The sequence below is a fragment of the Vollenhovia emeryi genome, unplaced genomic scaffold (genome assembly GCF_000949405.1).
Source record: "Vollenhovia emeryi isolate VEMERY1.0 unplaced genomic scaffold, V.emery_V1.0 DF939152.1, whole genome shotgun sequence".
Taxonomy (NCBI): domain Eukaryota; kingdom Metazoa; phylum Arthropoda; class Insecta; order Hymenoptera; family Formicidae; genus Vollenhovia; species Vollenhovia emeryi.
The window spans coordinates 881,719-906,240 of NW_011967214.1; the positions used below are offsets into that span (position 1 = coordinate 881,719).

Consider the following 24,522-nt stretch of genomic DNA (forward strand, 5'->3'; position numbering starts at 1 on the left):
CTTTCTCGAAAATGAGTTTTATTACAATTGTGATTTGCGTCGATATCTCTTTCGGGAGCGTGTCGTGACCTTTTGATTACAATATTTTCAGGATAAATTGCAAAAGAAAATTTCTTTCCGTGTATATTTCGAAAGAAAAAAGAGAATTGTAGGTGAGAGCAACCGGCAATGTGTGCAATAGAGGACCCGATAGCGAGCACAAAAGGTCACGACACGCTCCCGAAAGAGATATCGACGCGAATCACAATTGTAATAAAACTCATTTTCGAGAAAGAATTATCTCGCGCCGCGCGTGGAAAAATGTTTCGCGATATACGCACTCGCCGTATCTCCTCCTAAAGGAATCTCGGTTATTTATAGAAGATGCTCGCATTTTTTACATTTCTTATGCAGAACGGCGTCGAGACGTCGCCGACGATAATAGCCGCGCGGTGTGAGTGGGATGCGAATTTCAATTTCGTTTTTTTTTCCTTTTTTCTTTTTGTGTTAAAGTACAATTCGTACCTTACGCTGGGATATAACTCGCGGGCTATTGACAATTACGGAAAAATAAGAAAAATAAATAGATATGAGTCTAAAGCGGTGCGAGAACCGAGAATGCGATCTACGATCTGCAGGGGACATTTCGCTTACTCGCAATTTGGCGAGTGCGTTTATAGAAATTTTAATATTCCTTATTTTCGCACTTGGGACCCGTCTCGTTGTAATTCGTGGCACGCCGCTCGCAATTATTTTGCGCTGCAGTACATTTCAAATTAAATAAACCCCAAACGCATTAAATTACACGTCGAGCGCCTTCTAGAATATTTTTTAAAAATCAAACGATGTAAAAACACGATTAAAATTCGAAACGCATTGTAGTCTATCGCATTCTATCGTAGAAGAAACTGCTTGTTTTAAAAGTGACTACAACTTTAAATTTCGAGATCTGGACCGGTCTAAATACACAGAAAATATGTTTAGTTTAAACGTGAAAATCTTAAAGAGATTATATTGCGTTAAAGGAAGAAAAACTTGCTTGACTGAAGCAATTTTACATAATTTAATCAATAAAAATATATGCTTATTATTTAGGAATAGTTTTCTTGAATGGTAAGGAAACAGTATTGGGTTGAAAATGACATATTTTCAAATCGAACATTATATAGGAAAGTCCCCTATTATGAGATAGGCTTCTAATATGAGATAGCGGAGTTTCTGTCAAATTAACAGGCATCATCTGTTGGTTCCACCATGAATTTATAGTCCTTGGAGTGAAATCTGTTTAGTGGAAAATTGATTGTTAGATGTAGTCGTTGCGAGAAAAGATTTGTGACTGAATTTGGACGTTGAAACCCTACTATCTCACATTAGAACCCTATCTCATAATAGAGGACTTTTCTTTAATGATTAAAATGATTTTATTCTCAAAATAATAATATGTATTCTTGAAGCGACAATTATAGCATTTAAATAAGAGACTGCAATATTGTTGGAATGTAAGATTGTTAAATGGTTTTAAGAAGATTGTAGACTGTTGCGTACATACAAAACAGAGAACGTTAATTTGAGTATATAAGAGTTGATAACTTAGTTTTTTCTGTGTATAAACGCGTCCTTCGATTTACGCAGAGTATTCGTTCACGTGGCTTCTACGCGGTTGAGAATCGCGTAAATGGAGTTTAGCAATGCAAACGAAAATACGAGAAGTCTGCGCAGTTGGAAAATTTATGTTTTCTTGTTAAAAAAATACCGGTTAGTTTTTGTGTTAAATGTTTAACACATTCATGTGTTAATTTAACATATTGCTCTTGTCTTAATTAACCTCAAATGTAAAATTATTAAAATACTGAAGAGAAATGTTAAAACATCACAATGCGTAGTTATTTTGTAATCTCACACAATACATATGTTCTATATAATCTATATTATTAGTAACAAGATTTATCTGTTAAAATTTACAGAATAAAATGTTGATTTTATTCTATATAACATAAGTGAGAGTGATTTCGAACCGTCATTTCACTTATTACATGTGTAAAATGTAAAAATTACATTTAAAAAAATTCATTCTGTCATTAAGAATGTGTTAATTGTACGCAAAATTTATTTCAAATTATTTTGAGACCTGCATTTATTCTGTGTTAAAATATTAACAGAGTATTAGTGTGAGCATCTAACATATCCATATTATGTTAAATTAACAAAAAAATTTGGGTGTTTGTGACATGTGATATCTGTTAAATTTAACACAAATTTTCCAATTGTGTGTATATCACAACGTATGCACTAACAAGTTACGCTTCCCTCGTTTGCGTGGGGGAAACCCAGTAATGCCCACTAATGCCCAGCGGGCATTACTTTATCTTATCATCTTATTTTATCTTATTTTATCTTTATAATGCCCCAGCAAGGCCCAGTGCCCAGAGTAATGCCCAAAAAAATGCCTAGTAATGCCCAGTAATGCCGCAAATCTGTACACCACAATGCCCTCGGCGGTTTCCCCCTCGTTCGTTTGTTTCTACTTTAGTTTCACTTCTGGCGGCAACGAAGAGACCTTTTATCGCGTACAAAAGACAGACTCGCGTGAATCGCGGGACACGTCGGTATCGATTTTAGATTACACTTTTCGGATGAAGATCCCAACGGCGTCTGGGGCAATAATTAGCGTTGCCATGGCGACACAGCGGGAGTTAACAATAGGCCAGCGACAGAAACGAGGAAGTCCGCTGGACGGTAACGTCCGTCAGATTTTACGCCCATACGCTTTCCACGAATGCCACCGACTAATGAGTCATCATCGGGGTATCAGCTAGCACGATACTCGACGCGTGTCGTGCATCCTTCGCGAGTCGGAGAACCAGACGTATTAATTGCGAGCGTAGAGCAGGAGGAAAGTCGGTCGAATAATTTCCGCTCTCTCGTTATTTCGCTCGTTATTGTTACTCGCCACACACGCGCGTGCGAGCTACAGCGAGTAAAACGGCGGGCTTGAAAAACACTTGGTCATTATTTCCTTTGATAATAATAATATCGCAACGCGGATAAATTTGTCAGGCGAGAAAACCGAAAGTCTCGCGGGGCAAGGAAGGGGGAGGGGAAAATTACGACGAAAGCGAGGAGAGAATATTCAATTCCGCTTCGGATTGTATCGCGACGTTTCGGCCGTCGCGACGCAAACCACAACAATTTGACAGAGATAACTTTTTCAAGGTCCTCGCGCCGCGATATCCCCCCCCCCCCCGCCGCGTACGTCACTGTCCATTTCCGTTCATTCATCAGTGATGTTAATAACGTTTCACGAATGTCCCCCGTCCGATATCGTCGGGGAGTCATATTTTGATTCAATCGATACGTTTCCTGCTTTCTCCCTCGCGCGCGGAGAACAGAACGCGGGCGGCCTCGGCGTATTCGCCCGTCGTCAACGATACCATTGACGAGTCTCGGCCCCGGTGACGCGCGACGACGTGTGTGTTATCAATTAAAGCGCGAATCTTGGCGAATACTCGCAGCCGGCCTCGGCACAATCGCGCCCGAGTATCCCGACGGGCGCAATCGCGCCGCGTTTATGTGACGAATCTCGCCGCATTGTACCGCGGCGGCGTAGCCAGGCGATTAATCTCTTCATACGGCGGCGACGTACGTTTTCGGCCCGCCGCGTTGATCCGTTCAATGAAGGCCGATTCGTCCTGACGAACGATGGAGCGCCAATTTTTCGCCCGTGCCCCCCTCCGTCCCCACCCCCCTTGCTCCCGTACACCGCGAAACGATCGCGAACACACCTCCGGGCGTCAATTCTGTGTCTCACGCTACAGCGAAAATGCTAAAAGTGAACAGCTCAGTCTCTACTCCAGCCGTCCCCGTCGAAAGAGACGAAGCCGCTCACTTTTAGCATTTTCGCTGTGTCGCAAAGGCCCTGCGTCCGCGATCCTGGAACTTGGTCCGAGCTCCAGTTTCGAGAAACGCGCGGCCGATCAACTTGCGACTATTCCGTAAAAGAATTGCGGGTCGATTGGCTACGCATTTCTCGGAATCGGAACTTGCATCAGGTTCCAGCATCGTGGACGCGGGCGACTCTAGATACAGAAATGACCGTCGTCGTCGTCTCGGAGCGCCTCGCGGCGAGTCGAGATAGCGCGGTTTTTGTTTCCGCCGGCGAGAGATTCCCTCGGAGCTGAACGCGCGCGACTCACGACACGCCGGAGACGTGCGGAGCCTCTTGAAACACGAGGCGGGAGAGCGGGAAAACGTCGACGTGGTTTGTCACGCGATCGTCACGGCTCTCCTAGAGTCTCTGCCGAAGTCGCGGAGATCGCGCAAGTTTACGGGAAAGCGGAGGGGCCGGCGGTCGCGGCTCTCCCGGGCGGCTCGCGCGTCCCCACGCGAATCCGCGGACGGGCGGCGGTGAATGAACGTAGACGTCATCCTCGCCGGGGCGGACGCACGATCTCGGCGATCGGGGAAGCACACGTTCTCCATTCATCGCCGATGACGAGCGACAAGGTCGGCCATGGTCGCCATGAGCCCCGGGCGCGACGCAACGCCGGCTCCTCGTCGCCGTCGTCGCGTCAACACCGCGAGGTGGTTCTCGCTCTCGCGGTGCGTGCACCCCGCGAACACCTGTCAGCTCGCGCGCGGGGCGGGGGGGGGGGGCCGAGGCGAGCGGACGGAGGACGCTGTCATCCGCCGGCTCTCCGCGGTTACGCCTTCTCCGGTTTCCTCCGCTGGGGCCCGCGCGTCGCCGTCGCCGTCGCCGTCACGTCGGAGTGCCGTGCCGCCGAGTGACACGCACCGTAAAAGTCACACGCGCGTAACTCACGGCCGCGTTGACTCGGCGGCGTTGGGGCGTGAGTTACGCGTGCACGACTCGTCGTCGTCGTCGGCGGCGGCGGCGGCGACGACGACGATGACGACGGCGGCGATAACGACGACGGCGACACGCGTATGTCGACGCGGTGCAGCTCGGCTTATCTGGTGCACCAGAGCACCGTCGTGTAGATACACAAGGAGAGGGAGCGAGAGAGCGAGAGAAAGAGAGAGAGAGAGAGAGAGCGACGAAACTAGCAAGAGTAGTCTCGACCGGAATTCACTTACCGCGACGAGGGCTGCTAATCTATCCTTGGTCATGGTGAAGGGTGACGAGGAATTGCGAGTCAGCGGGCGGTGTACGGAGCGGCGTGTCTAGCGGGTAATCCCATTCACGGTTTTATCCATGTACGACGTGCACGTCCACTAAAAAACTAAAGGAAACGACGGACGCACTGGCACCGCGAGAGAGGCACGATCGTAAAATCGATACACTCGCGAACTCGCCTGCTTCTGCAGTGCCGTCCCGACGCGGCGCGCACGCGCCGATGACGTCAACTTCGTCTCGCAGGTGCGGACGCCGCGCGCCGAGGCGCCCCGCGCAGCGGGGGGGACGCGGGGCGGGACAGGGACACGACTAGAATTTCTCAGGCCCTTACGTCATATTTATACTCGTTACGCCCGGCGACGGCCGCCAATCCCATATTTCTGCATTCTGTAACGTAATTACTGTCGTATGTAAATTCGCCCGTCTTCCCCGTCTAGAGCGAACGTCGTAATGGACTTTCGAGCTCGCTGAGAAAAATTTTTTCACACGTAATTTTATACGTAAAATGTCCAGGCAGATTGTCCTTCTCTCGTATAATGTTGGTTCGTACGTTGTACAAGAGACATAATGAGAAGTATAACTGGTAGACGATTAGAATAATAACGTTTGCATTGCTCTTTTTGCAAAAAGTAAAAAAAATTGTAATTCGATTATACATTAGTGTTCTGTATTTTTAATCGTGCGCGGAGAGAATTTTTTTCTTAAAATTTATCCGGAAAATCGTGTGATCGTGAGACGACACGGCGCCTCGAAGAATTTTATGAGAGCTTTTTGAAATTTTGCCCTACACTTTATATTAGTATACATTTTACTAGTAGACTGTAGGATAAAATTTCCAGAAGCTCTCATAAGATTCTTAACGCGATTGCATGAGTTTCAGGATAAATTTGAAGAAAAACTTCTCTACGTGCGTATTTTATAAAACAAAATACTTTCGCATTTATACCTAAGCGATTTTTTTTCGTTTCTCCAAATTTTAATTTTTTGGTAAAAAAAAAGAAGGATGCCAAAATATTTCCCTAATTCTTTGTTAATTCGTTTTATCTCTTGTATAAGTGAACAAAGATTATATAAAAGAAAGGAGAAATATATTAGCTAGCATTCTACGTCAAGTGAACCGCCCTTGTTGCACAAAAACGAATCTTTTTTTCACTTGTAATGCGACTGATTCATCCTTGACATTTCTACACTCAAACCTATGAATTACCGATTGTTATCTCATAGAGATTGGAAGTGGAGCTCCAATGTCTCTTGCTGTTTCGAATGTGTGTATTCTGTTCTCTTACACGTTTCGATCAACGCTTGAATAATAAAAAATGCTTCTTCACGGGGAAATCGTTTCCTACATACAATCATCAGCAGTTATCAAATTCCCAGAAAGCAATTTCCCCACCAAGAGGCAGTTTTATTATTGGAGTGTGTTGAAACATGTACGAGAATCAAACACAGAGATTCGAAATAACAAGATAGATTGGAGCGCCATTCCCAAACTGACAATGAGATAACGTTCCGCAGCTCGTAGGTTCGAGTATGGAGATGCCGGGAATGAAAATCAGACGCATTAATGTTCGACAGACATATTTTCTATATAATTGTGCATGCGTGAAAAATGTTTCGCCGGGAATTTTGTACCGTGACGGTTCTTTTATAAATGCGCTTGTACGTTAATGTACAATATTTTTTAATTTAAAGATGACTAACATATTTATTCTACACATGTATGATATATTTATATATACACGTATAAAGTATTTTATAATATAAAACGTTATAAAATAAATGCTAAAAGAATATATCAAGAGACGCGGTAGTGTCTTGCGCCAAGTATAAGCGAGAAGCACACGCGCGAGACCGAGCGTGTTTATATTTTGTTATTACAACAATACAAAGGGTTCATTACAACGTTTACTTGAAATATTAGCAGACAAGTTTAAATTATAACGTCCTTTGAACGTGTGCGCTCAAACAATATAATTCTGCATTTCTCATTTTTCACAGCAAAACAAGCAGAATTGGATCCATAGGATTACGCTGTATCTGCGTGTGGAATTGCATACAACTGCAATTGCGTATGATTATTATATAAAGTAACAATTCAGTAATAATAAAATAATAACAGTGAATTAATAATAATAAAGTAATATTTCATAACATAATAATGCGGAATAAAATTTTAACTTACGAATGCGTAGCTGTGAAAATTATGCGCACAATTATTTGTCCTCTGTCACCATCATAACATTTAATATATACGTACATATATTTAGAAATATAATATAAATATTAAAATGAATTAAAATGACAAACTGAATATTTCATTAACGAACAACTATTTGCTGTAGCTGTCAATAATTTAGAGATGAAAGAGTTAATCGTGATTAAATAGCTCGTTCTCAACTTACGCTCTCATGGGGCGCAATTCCATACACGGTTACCATAGAACAAGTAGATCCACTCCGTCATTTGTTTCGTTTTGCGACGATCCCTTCTGCGCACCCGACATTGTTGTGGGCAGACCAATGAGTGAAAAGTTGTATGCGTGGTAGCGTGGCTTTGATGAGTACGTATACGCACAATGCTAAAAAAATATATGGCAATGGGAACAGGGAATAGAATTTCTGACGCGTTGGATCGGTTGGAAGAAAATTTCCGACGAATCCAACGCGTCATAAATTCTATTCCCTATTCCCATTGCCTGTTGCCTGGCATTGTGTGATAGGCTTTACACTATGCGGTTACCGACAACTATCGATATTGTTGACTTTCACGCAGCTTTTTTACACGATAGAAAAACTGCGCGAACGTCGTTGACAATATCGATAGTTGTCGGTAACCATGTACGGAATAGAGTTCGTGTGCGTCAAACAGATGGAAAATCGTAAAAACCTTTTAAATAGGTAAAAGAGCATGGCTAGAAATCTGTCGTCAAAAATTCCCTCGCGAAACGTGTCGTTCGCCCCGACAAAACAATTCCTTTCTCTCCTGGTTCACGCTTAAAACTCTCAGTCGTTCTCGATCGGCGTTGCCGTTTGCAGAAAGTTTGAGAGTTTCGCGAATTCGTCCGAGTCGGCCGTTCCTCGCCCGTGCGAGCTTCTTTGAATGTTTGCCGCCACAAGAGATTACTTGGCGTGCACCGCGTTCTCGCGCAACTGCACCGCATCTGCACCGTTTCGCGCGCGTGTCAAGCACGAATTGCTATATACTACTAGAATGCTACGTTCGAGCTGAAAACTGAGGCAAGAGTTTCGCCATATCACGTCAGGTTAATAAAGTGATATGTCTATATCGTGTGTACATACTAGGAATATCCCATTGAACTTTATACACATGTATATATGTATAAGTTCTATGGAATATCTGGATGAAGCGTACCTGCGCGGGAATGAAGCTTGAGAGGCAAGGGGTATACATGAACAACCAAGATGGCGGTGACGGTGAACTAGACTATATTTCGTGATACAGCCTTAAGCCCGTATCAGACTACGGATTGAAATTGGGATTAGATTGAAATTTGACCAATCATAGTAAAATGTACTAATCTCATGTTTAGTAATTTTTACTTTAATTGGTCAATTTTCAATCTAATCTCAATCTCAATCCATAGTCTGATGGTTCTAAATTGGATCCGTATAAAGGTACATTTTCACGTGTCGCTCGAACCGGCCGTTTCAGCGACAAAAAGGGTCACGTGATTACTTTTCTGCGAATATTCTGCGACAAAGCCGGTTCGAGCGACACGTGAAAATGCACCTTAAAGGGACACTATTCGGATTTCCGAAGGCAAATGTACTAGTGTACATTTTATTGATTCCCCTTAGGGTTACAAGGCGTTTTTGAAGGAACGTGCCCAAACCTCTTTATATATTAATAAATCAATAAATATATTATTCCCACAATTCACAATACAGCACATTATAGGCATGATTTCGCTTTTTTGACACACTGGTTTACAGCAAACAACGAAACATTCGAACTTTGGTGCACGCGTAGTTCATGAATTGGCCGCGGTACGTTACTGCGAACAGCGCGACCCACATTTTAACCTACCCCCACCACCGGAGTGTTGAGTCTCCTGGTCTCTAGTCTTCTTGCTTTTATTGTTAGATCTGTGCTGTGATAGAACTATTCTTCTAGATTATTTAAAAAAATAATCCAACCGGCGCAGGCGCTCACTGAGCAGTTTTCTCTGCCGAACGCGGCCGACATGTAGATGTTCGTGGCGCGAAGGTGGCGGGGCGGTGGGGCGGCCGCATGGCGCGCCGAGTGTAGATGTCGCTGACGGCGCGGTCCGTTTCCTGTTAGCCCGTCGAGCCCGTAACAACCGAGCGTCGAGAACGTGCGTCCCGTCGAACCTACCGCGTCCCGCTGGAAGAGTAGGTGCACGCGAAAAATCGAGTCTGATTTTTTCCCCGCGATCCCGGGGCCCCGCACGCGTCCACTCGCGCCGCATCGATTCGGCGAATCGGCGAGGTGGTATCGCCTCTACACGAGCGCCCAGAGGAACGCCATTGTGAGCCATACCGACTATACGGCACGGTGAGTGTTAACGTTCATTTTCACGTGCGTCACCGCGCACCCGGGAAATTTCGTACACGCGGCCGCTCGACCGGGCCCGCGGTGGCGGTGACGACCGCGGGTCCGACGGCAGTCTCGGCGCGCGCGGAGAAGCCGCGCCGCGGCCGACCGCCGCTCGCCGAGACGGGCCGGTGCCCGCAGCGAAGAGTCTCGTCTCGCGGGCAACGCGGCGGGCGCCATTTCCCGCCGGCGCGACGGCGACCCTCCCTCCCCCCGCGGTGGACACCGGTCCCCGGATGCGTCGAGATCCGACCGGCTTTTCCCTCGGATCCTCCGCGCCGCCGGCCGCGCCAGCCTTGTCGAGCGTCGTCGCCGCACCTAGCCTCTCCTCGACCTCGCCGCGCGACCGGTCCTCTCCGGTCACGCCTCGAACGCGTGATCGCGCGGGTTCCGGCACGGTCGATCGTCGACGTCGTCCCTGCTGGTCGGTTTCCTTCTCTATCTCGCCCGCGCCGCGATCGATCCCTCCCCCCCCCCCCCCGGGCGTTCCTCGTGGAGGCGCTCCACAAGGTCCGCGCGCACGTTGCTTGACCCGTGTGTCCCGCGCTCGCTTAGCCGCGCCATCACTTGGGCTAGGTGTCTAACGTCTCGTCTCTCGCATTGCAGAACCGCGTGTTTCTGATTTCGGAGAGCAGGAAACTAGCGAAAATGGCAACCGAGCCCGATATGCCGACTTTCAAGTGCGTGCTGGTCGGCGACGGTGGCACTGGCAAGACCACCTTCGTCAAGCGGCACTTGACCGGCGAGTTCGAGAAGAAGTACGTCGCCACTCTGGGAGTCGAGGTCCACCCGCTGATCTTTCATACCAATCGCGGGCCGATCCGCTTCAACGTCTGGGACACGGCTGGCCAGGAGAAGTTCGGCGGCCTTCGCGACGGCTACTACATTCAGGGACAGTGCGCCGTTATCATGTTCGACGTTACGTCCAGGGTAACGTACAAAAACGTGCCCAACTGGCATAGAGATCTGGTCCGTGTCTGCGAAAACATACCGATCGTCCTCTGCGGCAACAAAGTCGACATCAAGGATAGAAAAGTCAAGGCCAAGAGCATCGTGTTCCACAGGAAGAAGAACCTACAGGTATATTTTCGTAACGGCTCTATGTACCTTGCAGATCCATCTCTCGGCCGCTTTTCCACAATTTTGCGATGATGATTCAGTTGTCTGCGACGTAAAGTGAAGACATTATACTGTCCCTCTAATCTGATGGCGCTTTTCATCATTCATATTGTATATCGTTTACAGGACGTGTGAAACATATAATCCTATTATGTTGCAGTACTACGATATCAGTGCGAAGAGCAATTATAACTTTGAGAAGCCCTTCCTGTGGTTGGCGCGCAAGTTGATTGGAGATCCGAATTTGGAATTCGTCGCCATGCCCGCGCTGCTGCCGCCTGAGGTCACTATGGACCCGCAATGGCAGCAACAAATCGAGAAAGATCTCAAGGAGGCTCAAGAGACAGCATTACCAGAGGACGACGAAGACCTTTAGTTCATTTAATACTGGGAATGGCCTTTACAGAGAGTAAGGCCTATATACGCGGGTGCTCCTTGGTTGTATCGCGCACTCGTACATCTCCATAGAAATCGAAGATTCTTTCTTTGAGGAAAAATGTCACGCAACACTTAGTTGGATGCTTCAAGGCGAGCACATGACTTCTGTGAACTTGCATATTACATGCATTGCCTTAAAGATGGGTTGCTTGAATGCGTTGTAATGCGAAATGCGCGACATGTATAATTGTGTATGCGATTTACAATTCGAATGCATCTAGATTTTGTAAAATTTTTATGTAACGCTGGTGATATATTATCACGTAAATTTGTGAATTACAAACGAAATAAAGTAACGGCGACAACTGAGGAAACCACTTGTGATAGACGAGTTCATGGAATACTACTACTTGCTGAAACTGATACGACGTAATACGAGACGACCGACTTGCATTTTTGATTCGCTCGTTTGTATAAATGTGCGTGCGTGCGTGCGTGTGTATGTACATATATACATAAGAAATGGAATTGTATAAGGCGTGCTGTATATTGAACACAATCGTGCTAACCCACTTTAAGGCGTATCAAAAAGTAGCGTTGTCCGCTTTTCTTTTCCTTTTACTTTCGTACTTCCCAACGCAAATAGAGTAAAAACTGCCAATTCTGAAATAGGTACAGTTGTAAGCAAAACTGCTATCAAGTTCAGGCAAGTAGAAATTGCGCTAGCACCTATTGCAAGTATCGTAAATTTATCGCGATTGGACGGTTAGCTAGTCGTTCCAGCGGGAGCTGCTCGGTGCGAGGCATTTTGATCTTGTGACGGTAGAACAGATAACATGTTTGCTCTCGATTAAAACAAATTTATACAGCATAACATGGAGTGATTATTTTACAAGAAAGAATCTTGCGATACATCCAAAATTAATATTAGAAGTCACTGTTTGCATACTTAAGTATGAACAGCAGAGCAAAACTGGACTGAAGTATCATTAAAAAAAAAAACTAACTTATGCCATATATACACTTTCTCGGTAAAACTGCTTAAGAAACTTACTAGAGTGTGAATCTGAGGGTACGAATGTTGAAAGAGCGACCATCTTTCGTGAGTAAGCGTCTCCCGTGGTGTAGTCTTCTACTTTAATGGAAAGAATGTTTCGAGGTTGAAGTGTAACAGATTCGTAGCCTGTTGCGTCTGTCCGTTTCGACGAGAACTGTTTGCTATTTTTATAAGCGAAAGATGAATGTATGATTTGTTCAACTTGCATTATATGAACAGTGGGTTTTTTTTTTACGCAAGAAAGTCCGTTCCGTTAGGAGTGTGCGAAACTGTTAATCTCTCCCTTTAGAATCTTTGGTCCCGTCGATTGAAAAATCCGATCGAGATAAGCACGTCACGTGTAAATTACACCGCTAAATATCGAACTTGGGGAAAAAAATCTAGGAACGACACACTGCAACATGTATATTTAATTAATTCTTGTATACCTCTAATAGCGTTTCATTGTTCTGCTCGAAGCAGATTGTATCAGCTGATGTATGAACTTTAATAAATTATCAAACTGTTTTTAAAGCTATAATGCACTCGGGTTTAACTATACGGTCTGTTTTACTAACGTAACGTTTATTTAAAATTTTACTCGTACAATATATATATATGTATACCTTGATGCAGATGCTTGAGAAATGAGGAAGGAATGAAAGCCATGCTTGATAAACGTATCAATAACTGAATTAAGTCATTCTTGTTTTTCGTTAATGAATAAAAACACATTATACGACTTACAATCCGTATAATTTCAATATAATGAAAATGCGTCTTTTAATTACATATTCAAATCGTATATTCATTATTACGTTAATACATGTCGGTGCCGTGTCTTGCGCATCTATCAAACTTTTGTTTCAAAGGAATGGCGGATATCTCGGATAGACACTCGCTTGAAAGTTTCGATCTCAATTGAGACACCGTCTGGACTAATATTTTCATCATTACACAGCACAACTCTGCTTTATTCCGTAACAAACTTCTCTAATTCTGTTGCGCCTTCTTTTCCTTCTTCATTATCGCCTTTTTGCCCTCGAGAAGTTCGTGTCGCTCCGACTCCGTAAGGGATTTTAGGGTGTTGGTGACCACACCGGTTCCTAGAGTTACTACTCCGTCCCGCAATGTAAAACGCTGACCCTTTTCCAGTACCATTGGTTTTATCAACTTAATTATCAGTCTGCAACGGAGAGACGTAGTGAGTGTACAAAAGTGAATAAAATTTTTGAAAAATAAATGTCGAATATCTTACGTGCTGTCCTCTCCCGGCATAGCCAGGTCCTTTCCCACTACTATACACTGTGCCGCACAGTCCCACGTTCTACAGAACATTTGCAATTGTACCATATTCGCGACCGGTTTTTTCCTGCCACCTTCTTCCTTGGTGAGCAAGTACACTTGCGCCTCTATGTGATCGTGCGCCTTCATACTGCCGGGTTTGCACATTATCATGCCTCTCTTCACCTCGTCTCTCTTTAAACCCCTCACCAGAGCACCGAGCTGATCGCCGGCTTGGGCTTCTTCCAATATTTGATGGAACATCTCTATACCTGTGACTGTGGACTTGAAAACTTTATTGTAACCGATAAACTCGCATTCCGTTCCCTTCTTCAGCTTTCCGCGCTCCAGTCTACCGGTGACCACCGTACCTCTACCGGGAATTGAATATACGCTTTCTACTGGGAGTAGGAAGGGTTTGTCCAACTCTCTCACGGGAGTCGGAATATGCTTGTCTACCAACTCCAACAACTGCAGGATAGCCTGCGCACCGATCTCGGGATTCTTCCCTTCGAGCGCGCAGAGTGCACTGCCCTTCGCTACCGGAATATTATCGCCGTCGTATCCCATTTCGGTAAGCAACTCACGTATTTCCATCTCTACCAACTCTACCATTTCTGAATCGGCTGCGTCGACCTTGAACACATTTAGTACAATCTTAATGCCACGTTCATTAGTTAAATGGACAATCGAATTGAGTCTTACTTAATTTATCTATCACCGCGCTGTTGAGGATGGCTCAAAGCCGGGCCGAAACTATTGTCAATTAAGCGTTGCACAAAGTTAATTCACGCAAAAATAACTACATTTTGACTCTCAAACCCCCGTATTGTTCTTCGTTTTCGTTATCTTGTAGTCAATTCTTACATTTAAGCATCACTTTAAATACCTCTTGAACTTGTTGGTCAGTAAAACGATCTCTCTGAACATGTATTTGCGACCAAGTTAATTGTGAGAATTGACTATAGGCAAGCCTCATAGCGAAGTCGGCAGCTTGCACTAGTGCGCACTGAATTAATTATCGCTCTTAGAATGTCTCGCTCATACATTCGTAGATACCTTGTTAATAAACACAACGATATGCTTAATGCCAATCTGTTTAGCAAGGAGCAAGTGCTCCCTGGTCTGTGGCATCGTGCCGTCCGTGGCGGCGACTACCAGTATAGCGCCGTCCATCTGAGCCGTCCCTGTGATCATGTTTTTGATGTAATCAGCATGACCGGGACAATCCGTGTGCCCGTAATGACGGTTTTCCGTCTGATACTCGAGGTGCGCGATATTAATAGTAATGCCACGGGCCTTCTCCTCGGGAGCATTGTCAATCTCGCTGTATCCCTTCGCTTTTGCCAACTGCTTCTCAGATAATACTGTTCACAAGATTGTCCATTAATTCCAAGGGGCCGGTCGCATCTTATCTACAAGCAGTCGATCGTCCTGCAAATACCTTTGGTAATAGCTGCTGTCAGGGTCGTCTTGCCATGATCTACATGACCGATGGTGCCTACGTTGCAATGTGGCTTGTCGCGGTTGAATACCTTCTTCTCCGCGTAGAATCTCTGGCTGGTAACGGTCGGAAGGAACAGCTGACCGTTCAGTTGACAACGTTGCTGAAAGGAAATGTATATAATTAAAGAATGAACTTTTGCGATAGTGGCGGCAACATTTGCGTCAAGTAAAGGGGGTGAACGAGACAGAAATTAATGTGAGAACTCAGTAAAGGCATTCGCGACGCTAGAACTTGGTCCAAGTTCTAGTTCCGAGAAATTCCAAAAGAGCCGCAAGTTGACTAGCTACATATTTCTCAGAACTAGAACTCGGGCCAAGTTCTAGCATCGTGGACACAAGTCTCGAGGTCAAACGTGCGTTAACAACGCGTAGTCTAAGAATCGCGATTTTTTTCTTATTAAAACGTCGATCAAAGCGGCGCGCGTTCGCGATCGAGTTTCCACAGGTGACCATTTAAATTCGTTTCCATGCGACTATCGCGATCCGCGACGTGATCCTCGTCGGCCACGAGTCGGGTGGCGGTTAAACGGCATCGTTGAACGGGAACCGCTTACACATTTCGTCAGTTGCTTCGTGAAGACGATCCGCTTGAGGGTGTGCCTGAACACTGAAACAGAAAGAGAGATTTGCGTGACGTAAACGGAACACCTTGCCGTAACGCGCACCTAACCCCCATCTACCCCGCAATTCGATAATCGGTCGAGGAAGGGGTTTCGGCGGCAGGCCGACGCGCAGAACGCTCGGCGAGGGCTTCGCCCTGGAGTCCTGTCGCTGTCACCAGCGCGGACACGTGCCCGTGTTTGATATCTTGCTCTTACCGGGGCTAAGAATCGCTCTCGTGGAAATAAGCGCCATGTTTCTCGGTGTGGTGTACCCTAGCTACCTCTTCCTCCTCCTCTCGAGAAGAACGGACCTCCGAGCGGGTTCGATACGGCCACGGCTTAACCCCGGTGTCTCGCAAAATAAGTGGTCCTGGCTAACGTCGAAACGTGGTTAAACGCGCACCTCCATGTACGCCATAAATTTCCGGAGTGCGAAACGAGTACGAGACGCGGCTGCGCGAACTAAGAAACGCGGTGCGGTAGAAAACCGACGGGTGGAGGAGCCGTGACACGTGCTGCTCGATGAGGTAACTCGGAATCACGTAGCGTTTATCGTAGTGCATTCGAGGGATCTTCTTTATCGGCAGCGCCTCGATCGCGAATCTTTTCCTCTAGCGTGAACTCGCGAAAGGTGAAAAATTTCATTGACTAATAGCGAATTCGGTTGCTTGCACCAGCACGCACCGAGTGCGCACTAAAGCTTGTGTAAGCAACCAAATTCGCTGCAATTCAATATAATTGGTTCAATAAAGTTGTTCACTTTTCACGAGTTCACGCTGGAGGAAAAGATTCATAATCGAATTCCACAGGTGAAGCAGCTGCCGAACGTAAGTGTGTACAATAATTTTATAATTGCTTTTATTTCTCGAAGTAATCACAGTTAATTGAAAACTACGCCATTGACTCCAATGTATTTGTAGGATACATAATCCTATCGCTAATTACAATTAATGGTAACAGCTGCGTCTGAATCAGGCTCGTCGTTTTTTTTCTGAGTATACATACGTGACCCAGTAAAAGCCTATGTCCAAGACGCTGGAATTTGGTCCGAGTTCTAGTTTGGAGAAATGTGTGGCCAATCAACTTGCAGCTGTTTCATAAAAGCTAATTTATCAACTGTATCTGTCACTTTATAACTGTTTAAACGTACCGATCCGTTGATTAATATTACAATTCTCTTCTTATTTATTTCATATTCATATTTAATATTAAATGATATCATAATTACGGTATCGTTGTCCTAATTGAATTAGTTGCTACATTGAATTGTTTAAAGGTGTCTGGTGTCACAGTTCAGTTTAATTACAGTTCAGTTTAATTACAATTTTATACCCAGAATATAAATAAAGGGGAGAATCAATTGTTGGCTTCAAAATATCTAAACATTGGGATAATACACAATTAACAATAGCATGTCTGTGTGTTCAACTTTAAAAAGACGGCAGAGATTAAGACGAGGAGATTGCGAAAGGACGTAAAAGAATTTAACTTAATGATGGTCGAAAGCACCACTTTTTATGTGTGTCATTAATGCGGTCACCAGTGCGCGGAAATTCGAAGGAGATTTCAACTTCCCAGGGAGCGAATTAATCGGGAGATGTGTTAAGGCAGTCACGCACGTGCTAATATTTGCGTATGCCGGTTCATATACATAAACAAACCAGCGTGTTAGCATAAAAAAATTAAGCGCGTGGGAGTTTCAGCGCGACCATTTTATCGTGAGGCGCAACGTACACAACGCTAATGATCGGCAAGACAATTAGATAAGAATAACTAGGCGGAGAGGGGTAACATTAGCGTCATTATACCGCATCCCGCTGATACTCGCACGGATAAGGGGCATATAAACCGAATGTTACGCCGAGACGAGATAGATGAGACTTGATATCGAATTGTTTTTCTCGCGCTACTTCCCTCGCTACTTCTGATAATTTTGCGCGTACGCGTACAAGTACTCGTTATACATGTGTGCTATCAATTACGTTTGAAGCCGCAATAGTTTTCTGCAGCCCGTTTTATTCAAATAAAAATTGATGGATCCTACACGGAGAGAATTTTTGCCTAGTTCATCCTGAAAATCGTATTATCGTGGGACAACATGGCATTCGAAAAAATTTTATGAGAGTTGCTTGAAAATTTGCCATACATTCTACGAGTAATTGTACTTATTGCACTCAGAAAAAAAAGTTTGTTTGAAATGAAACAAATTTGTTTTAATTTTGATCTTATTAATTTTACAAAAAAATATATATAATACTACAAAAACTAAAATATCACTGCCAGAATCTAAGAAATTGTATGTAAATTTAAAAAGTGTTATAAAAATCAACATGAAAATGCTAGAATTGGAACACTTTTGTTAATTTTTGTAATACTTAACAAGTAGGCCGATGTTTTAATTCTTTAAGATTTTGTTGTTTCTCATATTTTTAAAACTAGTAAAGATTTGTACTAATTTTTACAAGATGGTATAAAATTCTACTTGCAATAATTTCTTGATTTGAGAACATTGTAATTTATCGTACTATTTCGCAGATATTTTTACAAAAAAAACAAATGTTTCAACAAAGATATAAAAATTTCTACAAATTTCAAGTCAATTTTTTGTAGTTATTTATAGAATTTTTTCCGCTAGGGTAAACTCTTATTTAATTTCACAGACATTATTTCTTTACTTTGACCAAAATTTTGTTTCATTGAGATTGAAATTTCCAAGAGAATTTATATCTGTTTTTTCAAATCTACCAAATGTTTTAGTAGAAAGTAAATAAAAATTTGGTAGATTCAAAGAAATATAATTTCAACGTATCTCATTTGTTTAACCCAACTATATTATTTTTCCGAGTTTGTCAATATATATTTTACTAGTAGAATGTATAGTATAATTAAAAAAAATTCTCATATAGTTTTTTTAAATGTCCCACGATTACATAATTTTCAGGATAAATTTTAAATGAAATTCTATCCGCGTACAAATCAGACTCAAAAATTACTTATAAATATCCCAAATTTACTTAAACTATATTAAAATCTCTGGCACATTGGACAGACAAATTACAATTGATTTCAGCGTACCATGATCTTGAAAGTATTGTCATTCCTAATCTTCAGTTGCATTTTGTAAGAATCGCGTTAGATGCATGGGAATGAAAAATAGAAAGAATACAAGGAAAATTTCATCGCGATTGTAAAAATAAGTTTGGATATCAAAGCTAAATGGACGACTTCATTTTAGTTGCTCATCGTTTGTCTTCGTGTAATGAATTACGAAGAATAATTATCGTTAATGGATGTTAACGGCAGATCATTGTGCAATTTTTTAGGAAGTCAATGGACATTCGGTTGTCAATGTTTTTAACAAAATCGGATACGAAGGATAATGATGTTACCGCTGCGACGTCGACGACGCAAAAAGAGAAGGATAATGGAGCAGTTTAATGAGAAAAGTAGAAGGGGGTCATAGGAGCAAGAGCGCTACAGAAACTATTATTACAATAACTGCACCAGCTCTATTATTCGATTATTTTCTTTCATCGCTAATGCGCTCTCATCATACCTATCATTGGTCCGCGTGATTAGTATCCTTGAAAAATACTATTCATGATGCTCCCGATTCGTCTTATCCATAATTCATCTTATTATTCTATCAATAAGATTTTTCTTCATTCGAAATAGGCTTTGCTTTGTAACACTAACGTCGAGGAATTTATAATTTCTAGGGGGTTTTCTAAGAATTAAGTGTCAAGGATGTGGTGCTAATAAAATCAGCATTCTATCAAAATTAGTCTGAATAATAATCTAAAGCAGCTCAAGACACATAAGCTCGTTAAATCTATTTTTCTAGTTTCGATGGTCTAATTTTCTTAATCAAGCTTTGAGAAATTCAAGCTCTTCCGTTTAATTTAAAGACAACATAAAGCCGATCGTTAAATCCACGGCAGTTTTCTTTCTTAGAAAAAAAAATCTCCTACTCGCCTCAGCCATGTTGGAACCAAGAGCGACCGCAGAATATTTTTCCAGGGGGAACATGATTCAAGCGTTACTTCCAAAATTAAAATACTTATAAATTCAAATTTATACAATTTTGGTAGATATGTAAATCACTTTTCTTTACCAAAGGAAGAGTGATTGAAACTTTTTGGCGATTCCAGAGGAGGGGGAGAGGAAAATGCCCCCTTTTCTGTAAACTCCTCTACATGTTAATTTTTTTCCATTTTCCAAGAAGGGGAGACAAGTGCGGCATCTCTTACCCTCGCCACCTGCGCACGCCCTTGTTCGGAACCGAAAGCACACTTTAAAAATTGTCCGAAAACTATCCTTTTCCCTTGACAGTTACTAAACAGCTGTAAAATCATTGTGACACGAAGCCTAGTCATATGACGTATACTTCGTGTACATTTATTTTACGGCTGTTTAATAAATCCAGGCGGCACACGATGGTTTCTTGCTTGCGTGCACCTTTGCTGGCTAGTGAGAGCCAATCGGGATTCCACGTGATAGGTCGGATGAGTTAAGATTGCAGCCTGATTGGCTGAATACAAGATCTTGCCTGAGACTTGTGCATAGTCAATTCTTATATTTAAGGATCGTCTTAAATATTTTTTTAAATATTTCTTAAGGCCTGCGTCTACAATGCTAGAACTTGGTCCAAGTTCTAGTTCCGAGAAATGTGTAGCCAACCAACTTGCAGCTATTCCATAAAAGCTGCAAGTTGATTGGCTATACACATTTCTCGAAATTAGAACTTGGACCAAGTTCTAGCATCGTGGACGCAGGCCTTAAGAAGTATTTCAAAAGACATGTAAGACGATCCTTAAATATAAGAATTGACTATGCACAAGTCTCAGGCCGGTATTCATAGTCAGATCTTGTGTTCAAGACCGTCTTGAATTTATTTAAAGATGCTGCATGGAACATTTCATTGGCTACGGAGTATCTAAAGACCGTCTTTCGAGGATCTGACTATGAATACCGGCGTTGGTGTGCACTCAGTGCGCGCCGGTTCTGCCAGTGAAAAACGCTCTCTTATTGTTAGATCGGTCTTTCCAATCGAGACGCCGAGGTTTCCGCGCAAATTATTATCGCTCGCGCGTCTGTTCGCGCGTACCGGCGTGTTTCGCACGGCCGCCGTTACGTTCGACATTCTGCTTCATTGATTGCAAATACAAGCGGCGAAGTGTGTTCGCGACGCGCGCGGTAATGGGCGCTAAAAGCCCGCGCGCGCGGAGCACCGTTCGCGGAGCGGCGAAAAATATAGCGCGCGGCCGCTCTTCGAACCCACCGGGCGAAGCGCGGCGATGCGCGCCTTGTAAACGCAGCCCAGCGGCCCGGATTCATGAATGTTTCATCGATATAGGTACATATTATATGCGGTGTATGTAACTGTATATCCTCCCCGAGTCTTCCGAACGTAACAGCAGCCCGGCGCGTCGCGCTCGCGCTGCGCTTAATGAAATTCACGATTCGTCACGCCGCCGTATTTCACGGCCGCGACTTTCGTAGGGGGCAACGGTGACACTTTACTGTCCCGTCCGTACCTCATCACGCACGCCGGCATAGCTTCCCGTTACGAAATGACACGGCGCGTCACGTTTCGTGGCCGTTCGCGTGGAATTTTCGAACGGCGGCGGCGGCGGCCGCTGCCGCCGGTTCAGACACGACTCGCTCGCAGCCGGGTTCTCTCGCTCTCTTTCTCACCGGTGTCATTACAGATTAGCGACAACGAGCGGCATACGCTGTAATACAAAACAAAGTGCCACCGTGTCGCGTTTCACGACACACGGCAGTTCGTTGACTCTGCCCGGCTAAAGCCGTTTCCGGAATTCCGACTTGGAGGCTGGACCTATACAGTTACGCGAAGCCAGTTTAGACGAAACGGACGTTGAAGATAACAATAGAATTTTGTTAGAGAATCGACGTTAACAGCAGCCTCGAGCTTGCCAGGGCCCAGAGAGTAGCTTATGGTTAAGAGTCCGAATTGAATCGCGCGGATAATAAAAATGCCAAATGTAATTTCTCGAATGAGAACCGAGAACGCCAATTTTTAGGCCCGAGCAGGATGACGGTAGCCCGACAATTTTTATCTAATATGTGGATTCTTGGATTAAAATTATTGGGCCACCTACATCTTGCTCGGACCTAAAAGTTGGCGTTCTCGGCTCTTATTCGATTTGTATCTTAGGGCCAGTTTTACAAAGGTCGGTTAACTGTTAACCGACGGTTAATTGATTCTCTGTCTCTTCTTGGATAATAAGATGGAAAAAGATAGGGAGTCGAATGAACCCTAGTTAACAGTTAACCGGTGTTTGTGAAACCGGCCCTTAATGATCCTGTTTTCACTCCATTTGTGATTTGTCGAGTTTATCGCTGGTTACCGCATCATCCAGGGTTGGGAAAGTTATACTTTATGAAAGTATCTAGTTACAGTTACAGTTTTTTTCCCTAAAACTGTAACTAGTTACTGTTACAAGTTACCATTTCTGAAAAGTAACACGTTACAGTTATTCAAAAAGTAACGAATCGTTACTTTGCAGCTACTTTCTTGCAATGAAAATAAAAATATCAAATCTGCGCTTGAATTATTAAGTGTCGATAAAAGCGTTTATGTCAAGACCCAATGCGATCTGTAGAGGTTTAAAAAATATCTAAAGTAACTATTAATGTAAACGATTAAATTAGTTACTAGTTATCGAGAAATGTATCTGAGTTACAGTTACAGATGGAGAGAAAGTAACGAAGTTAAGTTAGAGTTACGGGAAAAAAGTAACTGTAACTGTAACTTCGTTACAAGTAACGAGTTACTTCCCAACCCTGACGTCGTCTAAATCAGTGTTACTTCAGCTTATTGTCAAGGCCTGTGTCCACGATGCATTGATTCGAGCTCTAGTTCTGAGAAATGTGTAGTCAATCAACTTGCAGCTTTTACGGAATAGCCGCACGTCGTTTGGTACAACAACGTACGGTTTAGATGATGCTAATCAACGACGGATTCAATCAATTTGACATTTTTATTCCTGCGTGACTCGTTAATATCCCAGGAAAGTAAATTCCACTGAGAACAACAGTTTTTATGGAATAGCTGCAAGTTGATCGGCTACACATTTCTCGGAACTAGAACTTGGACCAAGTTCTAGCATCGTGGACGCAGGTCTTTAGAGTACGAGCTCGAGCACTTCTGGACGTTGACGCAGGCATTTCAAGTTTACCAACGGCCAAACAGTGATCCAGTAAACACCCATTAACAGTTATATGATATCGATATTAATTTCCTACTCGACAATATAATTGTTATGTACAACTCTATCCCAGGTAGGCAAGCTGTCATCACATTGTTAAAATCCCAGTGAGAAATGATTCGTCGAAACAATGTCGATTCAACATCGTTTCGACATCGATCGACGAGTCACTTCTCGATGACATTTTTGATGACACTCGACGTCAAAATGACGACAAATTACGTCAGCTTGCTGCCTGAAGGTCAATTCTGCAGGGTGTTCCAGGAGGAAAGGTCAATATCCTGGGAGGTGATAGTATCGGTTATTTTAAGCAAAAGTGTTCACATGAATACATGTTTCATCCCCCTACTGTTTTCGAGATAGAGCTATTTGAATGTACAGTTGCAAAATTACTGACAAGAAAGAAATACTACGTACTATTTCTAATTTTTATTGTACCAGTGATACATTTTTTACAGATCATGATAAATTTTCAAAAATTCCACCGTTGACAACAATGCACGTTTCAACTCTCGTGTGAACATGGCGTGTTGCTCGTCTGAGTGCATCGTGACGTTCCTTTGCATTTTGAACATTTCTACAATATCAGCACAGCAGTCAACAGACGTGTAAGAGTAAATTCCCGCAGACGTTTATGAGGTTGGATGAAAGGTGGAGTGCACAGAAAAAAGTATATACACGAGACATTCAAGTAGCTCTATCTCGGAAACAGTGGGGGGAATGGGACATATATTCGCATGAACATTTTTGCTTAAAATGACCGACACTATCACCTCCCAGAATATTGACCTTTCCACCCGGAACACCCTGTATATCGTACAACACTGTGAAAATGTTAAAAGTGAGCGGCATTGTCTCCTTCTAAGGGACAATAAGAAAGAGATAAAGCTACTCCCTTTTGGCATTTTCACTATATTGTAAGATACAGAATAGACCCCTTGGAATATTACATTTATATTGTTGAGTGGGAACTTACGATTATTGATGTTATGTAATGACGTTAGCGTTTACTGGAACACTGAGAAAAGTTTCCATCGGATAAAACAATGAAAATAGTATTGCCGATGGTTAATTTTTCCGGTTAAATGGATACATCCGATGAAATGCAATTACCAATAAAATTTGATCGGAAAGTCCGATCATGTTTTTCATCGGACATTCAATTTAAGTTATTATGTAATTGGATTATCCGATTATATTTAATCGGACATTTTTCTCAGCGAAATTTACAAAGTGATCGAATCTGTCGTTGACTAGCATCATCTAACTGAACCATACGTTGTTGTATCGAACGTTCAGGGTGCAAATTCAACGCCTCTGGGATCGATCGGCGCGGCGGATGAACGGTCGGAAAAGTGCGCGGCGCAAAAAATACGAGGCGAGCCAAGGCCACGTTAAATCGTTCACGAGGATGTCGCTGGGACGCAAGAAACGGTAGCGTCCTGGTGGCTCGCCTGATTCGAGGCCGACACCTGCTCGGTGGGCTCCGAAGTCATCGTGAAGAAAAGCGTGGCGCGGAATGTCCGTCCGCCGAGAAGAAACTCCTCGAGATCCGCGAACGACCTCGCCGCAACCGAGAATTTCTTCCTTCCGCGACGTGAAAGGTGCGGAGGCCGTGTTTTATCGCGGTGGAAATAAGCGACCAGCGTCTTGCTTGCTTATTTGCATAAGCTG

The 24,522-nt window shown here is 43.7% G+C and overlaps 3 protein-coding genes across 9 annotated transcripts in view; 1 reads left to right on the forward strand and 2 right to left on the reverse strand.

The window, feature by feature from the left end:
* Window positions 1-5,337, reverse strand: part of LOC105565439 (syntaxin-1A) — an 86,489-nt gene extending 81,152 nt beyond the window's left edge. For 5 of the 6 annotated variants that reach the window (XM_012018646.1, XM_012018644.1, XM_012018642.1 and 2 more), the window contains exon 1: window positions 5,074-5,337. In XM_012018646.1, the coding sequence (XP_011874036.1) occupies window positions 5,074-5,106 (33 nt within the window). In that variant the 5' untranslated portion in view covers window positions 5,107-5,337. The remainder of the gene's footprint in view (window positions 1-5,073) is intronic. The other variant, XM_012018643.1, reaches the window with a different exon arrangement.
* Window positions 5,338-9,399: 4,062 nt separating this feature from the next.
* Window positions 9,400-12,187, forward strand: LOC105565440 (GTP-binding nuclear protein Ran). Of its 2 annotated transcripts, none has more exons than XM_012018648.1 (3): window positions 9,400-9,649; window positions 10,295-10,768; window positions 10,968-12,187. In XM_012018648.1, exons 2-3 carry the CDS (start codon window positions 10,337-10,339, stop codon window positions 11,181-11,183), a joined length of 648 nt encoding a protein of 215 aa, XP_011874038.1. In that variant the 5' UTR covers window positions 9,400-9,649; window positions 10,295-10,336; the 3' UTR covers window positions 11,184-12,187. The 2 variants fall into 2 exon arrangements, with proteins under 2 accessions (XP_011874038.1, XP_011874039.1); XM_012018649.1 differs by lacking the exon at window positions 9,400-9,649 and adding an exon at window positions 9,946-10,112.
* A 768-nt stretch (window positions 12,188-12,955) lies between these two features.
* LOC105565441 (elongation factor Tu, mitochondrial) lies at window positions 12,956-16,068 on the reverse strand. Its single transcript, XM_012018650.1, has 6 exons — window positions 15,830-16,068; window positions 15,566-15,618; window positions 14,950-15,112; window positions 14,565-14,872; window positions 13,480-14,141; window positions 12,956-13,407 (listed from the first exon to the last, which is right to left on the reverse strand). The coding sequence occupies exons 1-6, from the start codon at window positions 15,864-15,866 to the stop codon at window positions 13,215-13,217; spliced, it is 1,416 nt and encodes a 471-aa protein (XP_011874040.1). The 5' UTR covers window positions 15,867-16,068; the 3' UTR covers window positions 12,956-13,214.
* Window positions 16,069-24,522: the final 8,454 nt, after the last annotated feature.